Raw genomic sequence first — 9,103 nt, forward strand, 5'->3', positions numbered from 1 at the left:
TGACATTTAACCCAAGTAGAGGGATTCCAGGAATTATGAAGGAGGCGTCAGCGCCGAGGGGACCAGCCTCGCACTCAGCACTGCGCTGCTGACCGCTTTCCTTCTCGGTTCAGCTGCCGTTCACTGCTGGGTCCCTGAGCCCGCGCACACCCGCTCGCCCCCGAGTGGCAGCAGCGAGTATCCGTGGTTGGGTTTGCACTCCCAGAGCTTCTGCCGCGTGTCCAGGTTCCTCGTGCTCTGGGAGCTCGAACGGTCTCCATCATGCATCCTACCTGCGTACAAACGAACATTCCTGTAAGTTAAAACTCCTTGAAACTAGGGACAGGCAGCTTCCTTGGTTCTGCAGAAGCAAAATCCTTGAGATGTGACCTGTCCAAGAGTGTCTTAATAATGTGGTTTTTGGTTTGTTTGTTTTTTTACTTTTCTTAGTATTAAATGTGGATGATCTCTTTGTGGATAGTTTCCTAAATGTAAAGTTCTATAAATGTAACAGGGTCAAAAAAAAAATTAAGAAAAACCTGATCTTGCAGTTGATGGGGATCATCTGTTTCTGGTGGATTCCGCATTTTATTCTGCCTGAATTGGAGACCAGTCGTGGCCCAAATGCAGACGTCTGCGTGGATGAAACACCCAAGGCCCCAAGCTGACTTTGGAGGGCTGGTGTCATCCAGGGGAAATGAACAGACCAGGGCCCCCATCTAATGTCTTGTTTCTTATGAATCCAGAGGAGGACAGGAAGTCTGAGCCAGCATCCTGCAGGCCAGTAGGAGACTACAGACACCTTTAGCTTTAGAGTGTTCCTTTATGAAAGGACCTTTAAAAAACAAAACAAAATTTTCTGAGCTGAAATGAGACTTTAGCAGTGAATTTTGGAACAAGAAAATTTCCCAAATGATCTGCATGGGGTAGTACAAAGTTGGATCAGTTTGTGCATCCAGAAATTTTTTGTGTGTCTCGTGACTGGGAAAGGATATTTTCAGGGAATAGACAAGACTGTCAAAGCACACTATGTATTTCATAGTTGCCCCCTGACGAGACTATAACCTGAATGAGGTCAGGCACCTGCTTTTTCACTCTTCCTGGTGTCACCCTAGGTCCTCGCAAAGTGGGTTGCATACCGTAACTGCAGAGTAAATACTTATCTTAAAATCCATATGCATATAAAGGCATGGATGAATCGTACAGCAAGTCCGACATGACTGGAAATCACTCATGTGCGGCACATGTCAGCTGAGGGTCTGTTGACATTTCACACACTCTGACTCACTCCTGGCCACCCTCCTGCTGAGAGGGAGCCCAGTCCCATGTCACAGGTTTCAGTGAGTAGTTCTTGGTGTCCCCGCAAGAGTTTCCTTCCCACTTAAAGCCATTCTGTGTGCACTGACTCAAAATGCAGCCAGGCATTCTGGCCTGATTCCCCAAACACTGCTGTAGTAGTTTGGACATTTACAGAAGATGTGAGGGTTAAAGTTGGAAGTATGTTATCATAAAGGCAAGTAACTTAAGACCCTGGAGAGTGAGGCCTCAGCTTTCTGCTCTTCTCTCGCTCACATATTGAAAGCCAGCTCCCGCAACCTGCCACGGACAGTGACGCAGACCTGGACACCCTCCCCAATCTCAGTGCTCGGAGTGCTCAGCTGATTCTCAGCTGACACCATGTAGATGCTCAACAAGGCTCATAGTTAACAGGAAGGGACTTCAAAAGTTTGTGGGAAAATGGGGACCAGCAGTTAGCGTAATGGCTATGTCGCTGGACTCCCATGTAGTCGACCACAGTTCAAGTCCCGGACCTGGTGGCTTAAACTCACACCAGGCGCGTGTGTGTGCGTGCTTAAGATTCAGAGAGGAGAAGGGAGGAGAAGGGATTGTGGTGTGGTCATCCCCCCTGGGGGTGATTTCTCACTTTCTGTCTCTCTGTCTCTCTCTGTCTTTCTGGCGAGCACATACACCCTATAGTGAAAACCTCTCCAATAAAAAGAAAAAAATGTCGGGGCCGGCAGGTGGTATGGTGGTTAAGGACGCTGGACTCCCACATGGCTGACCGCGGTTCTCACTCTGTCTCTCTCCTCGCTCACTCTGTTTCTCCCTGGTCAAATTAAAATAAATAAATAAAGTTAAATAAAAATAATTATTTTAAAAAAAGAGAAAAAAAAGTTATAATGCTGCCTCACGCCTTTAGTCTGAGTTTTCAAACTACAGAGTTTCTACATGACCCCTCGCCTGTGAGGCAAGAGAGCGTCACTGTGCACATTCCATCCTTTGCCTTTTCTCCCAGAACAACTGGTATCAAAGTTTAAATTTTGGTGAAACATATGCTTTTTAATATTATATTTCAGACTGAATTGATAAATTACCTTACAGCTAATAAACACATTAGGCAAAATATTGAGGATGAATTAGGAAAAAACAAATAGGACCCTCCCCCCGACTCATACTCCCAAGTCATGACTCAGTTGAACTATAAATAACAAACTGGCTGGCCAAAGCCATGGACGGGAGTGTCTGGGAGTGCTGGACCTTCTCCCCGCCTCAGTGAAGGACGTGGGAGGATGAGAAGCCGTCCGAATCTTAGTCACAGGCGGGATCAGCGGTGGCAACATCTGAACTCTTCTTGCTTTCATTTTTCCGGGTGTCGTAAGAACGGACGAGTTCTTCCTGAGTGACCACAGCGCCTTCCGTTTGAGAAAATGCATACCCATCTGGAAGCACAAAGCACAGAGAATCTGTTAGGAGTAGGCATATCTCGTGACCATTCCAGTGACAGAAATGCAGACTCCGACTAGACCTTGACACGTTGGCCAGACACTAGAGCAAGGAACATGGCAGATACGATGAGAGTGAGTGATGGGGCAGTTTGCAAACCTGTCTCTATCAGAACTGCTCAGGCTTAGCCTTTAAACTCATCCAGTCCCCAGTTCATAGCTGATCTGTGGGGGGTGGACCTACGTAGGTGCTTCTTAAAGCTCTCTCAATTCTAATGTGCTAATGCCCTACATGAAAACTGCTGTCCTATGGAACACACCCTACCCAGTGCCATGTCACTCTTGCTATTTTGACCATTTTGTCACTTGCTCAGGCTGAGTGAGCCGTCGTTCCTGTGAGGTATGGCTGAGTCCAGCCTGAGCAGCTCAAACAGTGGCTTCATTGGTCCCCTCTTCCCTACAAACAGTGAAGAGGAGAGGTTCTAGAAAGTTCTTAATCTTGAAACTGAAACCCAGAAAGTAAATGTATGAAGTGAAAAGCATGCTGTAGGACAGCACACCATATTAATAGTACCCTTGGTGGAACCAGCAGACGGGTAGTGGTTATGTCACTAGACTCCCGCAGCAGTTTGAGTCCCAGAACTGGTGGCTTAAAAATTATGCCAGGTGTGTGTGTGTGCGTACCTAAACTCCCAGGAGGAGAATGGAGGAGAAGGCACTGTGGTGTGGCCATCCCCCCAGGTTGTTATTTCTCACTTTCTCTCTCATGGTCTCTATCTCTCTCTCCAGCAAGTGCACATGTCCTATGGCAAAAATGTCACACACACACACACGCACACACACAAAACTTGGTAAAGAAACTGTCATGCTGGAAACATTTCTGCCTTAAAATCTGACTCTTAAATAGGTTTGTAAAGTGGTTTGCTCAAGTTTAAATGAATAGCAAAATCATCGGTAAAAATTCCCAGGAGAATTCACTGATTGATTAGCACTGTCCCTCGGAAGGATCAATCTTATCATTATTTTTGAAGGTAGGGCCAAAACTCGGTATAGAGAGCTAACAAGTATTTCCCTCCTTTTCTAACTCTTGACCTTGATAGGTTGGACCGTAGAGCAGTCATATGCTTAAATAACATAAAAGGACTTCAAAAAGTTTGTGGGAAAATGAAATCCAAGTATCAGAATCCTTTGGTGCAAAAAAAAAAAAAAAAAGAAAAAGAAAAAGAAAAAGAAAATTCATGCATAGTCTTTTCTTTTTTAAAAAAAATTATTGTTTATTTTATTTTATTTATTTATTCATTCATTTATTTTGATTTGACCAGAGAGAGACTGGTGGGGGGGGGGCTGAGGGGAGTGAGAAAGCAAGTCACCAGGTCCAGGACTCAAATCATGGTTGACCATGTGGGAGTGTCCAGCGCCTTAACCACTATGAATGCCACCTACTGGTCCCACATAGTTTTTTCTTAATATGCACTTTTCATAAACCTTTTGAAGAGCCCTTGAGCATTCCAATTAAAATACAACTCTAGAGCCAAGTAATCATTCTTTCCATCTGCAATATATTTAAGGTTTATCTCTTGGCTTATCTTTTTAAAAAAGAATAATTATCATTTTATTTTATTTATTATTATTTAATCGTCTATAGGGCATATGTGCTCACCAGAGAGAGAGAGACAGAGAAAGAGAGAGGAAAGGTGAGAAAGCAAACCGCCAGGTCTAGGACTTGAACCACAGTAAGTGGGAGTTCAGTACCTTAACCACCATGCCAACTGCTGGCCCTCTCTTGGCTTATGAATGACAATAGCTTTATGAGTGAGAAGCCACTCTCTTTGCAAGAAGAAAAATAAATTATAAATGGAACTTGTATCCATGTGCTATCTACGGTATTATTACTATTATTATTTTTAGAGGTTTTTGCCTTAGGGCATGTGCACTTGCCGCAGACAGAGAGACAGACCGTGAGAGGCAAAATGAGAAATCACCCCCAGAGGAGATAACCATGCCACAATCCTTTCTCCTCCATTTACCCCCCCTCCCCACCCCCGGGATCTTGGGCATGCACACACATGCGCTCGGTGTTTCAAGCCACCAGGGTCTGAGATTTGAACCACAGGAAACCATGTTAGGAGTCCAGCGATGTGACCACTATGCCATCTGTTGGCTCCTCTTCTAGATTACTGATGAAATGAAATGCTTTCATGTAGAAGGAGGACAAGTGGTCTGCAACCTTCCCTGATGTTAGAGTCACCTGAGGAGCTAGGGAAACTGCCAGTGTACCCCACACATGCGGAATCAGCCTGGGGATCTCTGGACCCCAATTCTAGGAATTCTGATTTAGTGCCTCTGTGCCTGTCCAAGAATGAGAGTTTCTAACAACTTCCCAGCAGACAGTTCTGCACAGGGAGCCACGGTTTCAGGCCCATTCAGTCACAACCTCTGCATGGATGCTGGTGTCAGTCTTTTCCAACACTGAGTTTCCTATCTCCTCTCTTCCTTCTCTTCCTTCTCTTCTCTTTATTCCTTTCTTCCCACTTCAGGTGAATTCAGTTAGCGTCTCTAGGTGGAACTTTGGAGTTTAAATAGAACTGTTTGTGAATAGTTCTGAGGACACAGAGGGAACGCTCTTAGGGGGAGGAGACAGGACAGTGCCCGGATGTGGCAGCAAGGCCTGGAGGAAGGTGTTCGAAGCTCTCAGTAGCCTCACATTGTGAGCCCAGGCCCATGCTAGTCAGTCACTCAAACCACCACCGGTAGAAAAGCAATCTCCTTTCATTTCACTTCAAATGTTCTATTCAGAAAAACATAGTTGACTACAAAAACGAACAGATAAAAATATTCCCATCTCCTCTCAATGGCCAACGTGCGAGAAAAATCTCCTCCCATTCCAAATGGAAGCCAAACTTCTTATTCCAAGAGGCCCATTTTTCTGTTTTTAACTCATGACCTAAGACCCTTAGGGAGCGGAAGGGAGGCCTGGAGGAGCTAAAGGGATCGCTTCTCTTGGTTTGCAGCTACGTGTGTGCAGAGACCTTCCTCCCAGGAGCGGAGGAAGATTTGACTACCTTACCTCATCTGAGGCACTGGGAGAGGTTTTAGAATTTATCACCTTTTATACATTGATGACGTACTCTGTTTTGTTTTGTTTTGTTTTTCCCCTCACTCTAAATAAATACTTGCTTTTGAACCCAGTGTTGCATGTGTGCTATTACATATTTTTCCTAATGTGGGCCCCCAATCCGTGCACAGTTCTGGCCTCACAAAACCTGGATCTGCTGTTTTCCAGAGGCAACACACATTATTCAGAAACCTGAGCTATAACAGTTTTCCTTTCCCAGGTGCTCCCCAGAAGAGAGTGAGCTGATGTGGGAGAATAGACGCTCAGCCCACTGGCCTCCACTGGCCCAGCCTCTGCCACACAGATGCAGGAGCAGGTCACCAGGTCCTGCCTAATGACAACTTAGCTGCCATTTGCATCCAAACCAGAGCTCAGAGGAAGCCTCCAGCTCTTTGCATTTTCCACTCACATTCATTGCAGGAAATACTGTCAGCCAGAACCAGGATAAGGGCCTGGAGACCCAACACATGCACTTTCCCTGGCTGGCTTCCTGGTGCATCTGCTTCCTGGATCAGCCACCTCCAATCCCAGAGGAGGGGATAGCAGGAGAAGGAAGGAGGTGGAGGACAAGGCTGTGGGACTTTCAAGGGGTTTCTTGCTTCAGCCTAGTAAAACATGCAGCAGATTTCACAATCAACCACGTAATTTTTCCTTATTTTGTCATAGTTGTCTTATTTAGTTCACTTTATTAAAAATTAGAAGTCAGAGAAAGTATTAAAGAAAGACAGAATTTTCTGTCTGGAGAAAAAGCTGCCATATTACAACTAATAGACAATTTCTCCTTTCTGTTTCTTATTTGAGTTGCCTAAAGCGCTTTGCAAATTCAGGTTAACATTGTGGTGTGCAGCAGAATGATACACAGGGTCTAGCTGACTAGCTGTGACTGCCACTCTAGCAACAAGAAATAATGCGAGTGGAGAAAATACCTTAGAACTTTCCATGATCCAATAAAGTGTCTCACCTATTTTCTACATTAATATTAAAAAATGAGTCATGAAAATAATTTTCTCTTATAGAATGCATTTTTTTAGAATTATTTTGTTTTAACTTTATTTATTTATTTACTTATTTTAATTTGACCAAGAGGCACAGAGCAAGGGGATGGGGGAAGGAAGTGAGAAAGCAAGCTGTCATGTCTGGGACTCGAACCTCAGTCAGCCATGTGGGAGTCCAGCATCGTTAATCACCACACCACCTGCCAGCTCCAAAAATGAATATTTTTTTAAAAGAGATTTTTGCCACAGGGAATGTGTGCTTGCTGGAGAGACAGAGAGACAGAAAGCAAGAAATCATCCCCCAGGGGAGATGGCCATGCCGCAATCCCTTCTTAGGATTTTGGGCATGCATGGGCATATGCCCAATGTGAGTTTTAAGTTGCTGGGTCTGGGACTCGAACCACAGTTGACTACATGAGAGTCTGGCAACATAACAATTACACCATCTGCTAGTCACAATGAATACTTTTTTAAAAAAAGAATTATTTTATTTAACTTTATTCATTTATTTTATTTTATTTTATTTTGACCAGAGAGGGACAGAGTGAGAGTGAGAAAGAGAAAGAAAGTGAGAAAGCAAGCCACTAAGTCTGGGACTCGAACTATGATGGTCGGCCATGTGGGAGTCCAGTGCCCTTAATCACCACACCATCTGCCAGCCCCCCAATGAATACTTTTTTTAATAAAAAGTAATTGAAATATATATTTTTCCATTTTTCATATGCATTCAGTGCTATTTTGAGATCATGCATACTCTTGATATTACAGAAAGTTTTGTATTGGTTTTGGAACGCTATAATTCCCATGTAAAGCACTATTTTAAATCCAGATACCTATAGCCTTTGACACTCCAAGCTTCTAGTAAGGATCCAACCATAGGGGAGACCAAAAGGATAGACACACTGAAGCCCAGAGATGATAACTAGCCTGCCTAACATTCTATAGCTAATTAAGTGGCAGAGCAGGTATGTAGGCTCCCTCTATCTGACTCCCATGTCTCTGCCCTGGAACTGAACAACAAGGCATTTGGGAGTGGAGTCAACTGCAGTGCCAGTCTGAGCTCCACCCATTACCAGCTATACAAGGGAATCTCAAGAAGGTTGTGGGGAAATGGACTGAACGTGATATTCGGGCAAAGAATTAAATAAAGTGAAAGAGTGAGCTGTGCAGACACATAAGGGGATTAGGAATCTAGGCTGAGGGTACCCTCCGTACTAATACAAAGTACTCTTAAGGCAGGAGCATTGCTAGTAAATTACAAGAAGAACACAGTGGCTGGGGCACGATAAAGGAGAAGGAAAAAGAGTTGGAGATGACACCAGGGTAGTTATGAGGTTTAGACCAAGTCTTTGTAGGTTCCTGTAGGACTTTGGCTTTTACGCTGAGTGTGATGAAGAGACAGTGCATGAGTTTGAGCCAAAATTGATGTACCCTGATGTAGTTTTAAATGGACCGTTTGGGCTGCTATATGAGGATCTAGGATAGAAACAGGAAGACCTATTATGAGGCTACGGCAGTTGTGCAGACCAGGGTGGTAACAGTGAAGTGAGTGGGAAGTGGTCACTGAATATAATGGATGGGAAAGCCAATGCAATGGCCAGAGTGTTGGGGGGAAAAGAGGAATTACTGGTGACTTCAAAGATTTTCACCTGGGCAGCTGGGGGTATGGAGTTGTCTTCAACTGAGGTGAGCAAGGCTGCAGAGGGAGCACGTTGGTGGGAGAGGAAAACAGGAGTTCAATTTTGACTATGAGAAGTTTGAAATATCTATTAGACAACCAAATGGAGATGTTCACTGGGCAATTGGATATTTGTATTTGAGACCTAAGAGAGCGGGGCAGGCTGGACATCCGCCTCTGGGGCTATCAACATACGGATGGCATTTAAGACCACAAGTCTGGGTAAGATTCTCAGTCGAGTGAGTGTAGACAGAGAAAAGAAAAACAAATGTAAGAACTGAGCCATGGGACATTCACATAAGAAGAGACTGGGATGAAAAGGAGGAAGTCAGTCAAACTGGAAAAGGATACCTGTGAGGCCGGAGGAATCTCAGAGAGCGTGGGACCCTGGAAACTAGGTATAGAAAATGCACTAAGGAGGAGACAGTGACCAACAGTGCCTCTAGCCGCTCCCAGGTCGATTCGTGTGAGAAGCAAGAATGAACTATTAGGCCACAAAGGAAACAAGGTAAACAAAAAGGTAGTAACAATAAGAAATAGCTAGTATTTGTTATTAATAAAAAATAGCTCCTCTTTTTTTTTTTTTTTTTGGGGGTTTTTTCTATAGGGCCTG

General features: G+C 44.3%; 1 protein-coding gene across 1 annotated transcript in view; it reads right to left on the bottom strand.

Moving 5' to 3' along the window:
• Positions 1–2,350: 2,350 nt before the first annotated feature.
• LOC102498413 (phospholipid-transporting ATPase IB-like) overlaps positions 2,351–9,103 on the bottom strand; it is a 211,413-nt gene continuing 204,660 nt past the window's right edge. The window contains 1 exon segment of the mRNA XM_014592016.2: positions 2,351–2,699. Coding sequence (XP_014447502.1) covers positions 2,569–2,699 — 131 coding nt within the window. The 3' untranslated portion in view covers positions 2,351–2,568.

Source organism: Tupaia chinensis, unplaced genomic scaffold (genome assembly GCF_000334495.1).
Source record: "Tupaia chinensis unplaced genomic scaffold, TupChi_1.0 Scaffold000634_1, whole genome shotgun sequence".
Lineage (NCBI taxonomy): Eukaryota > Metazoa > Chordata > Mammalia > Scandentia > Tupaiidae > Tupaia > Tupaia belangeri.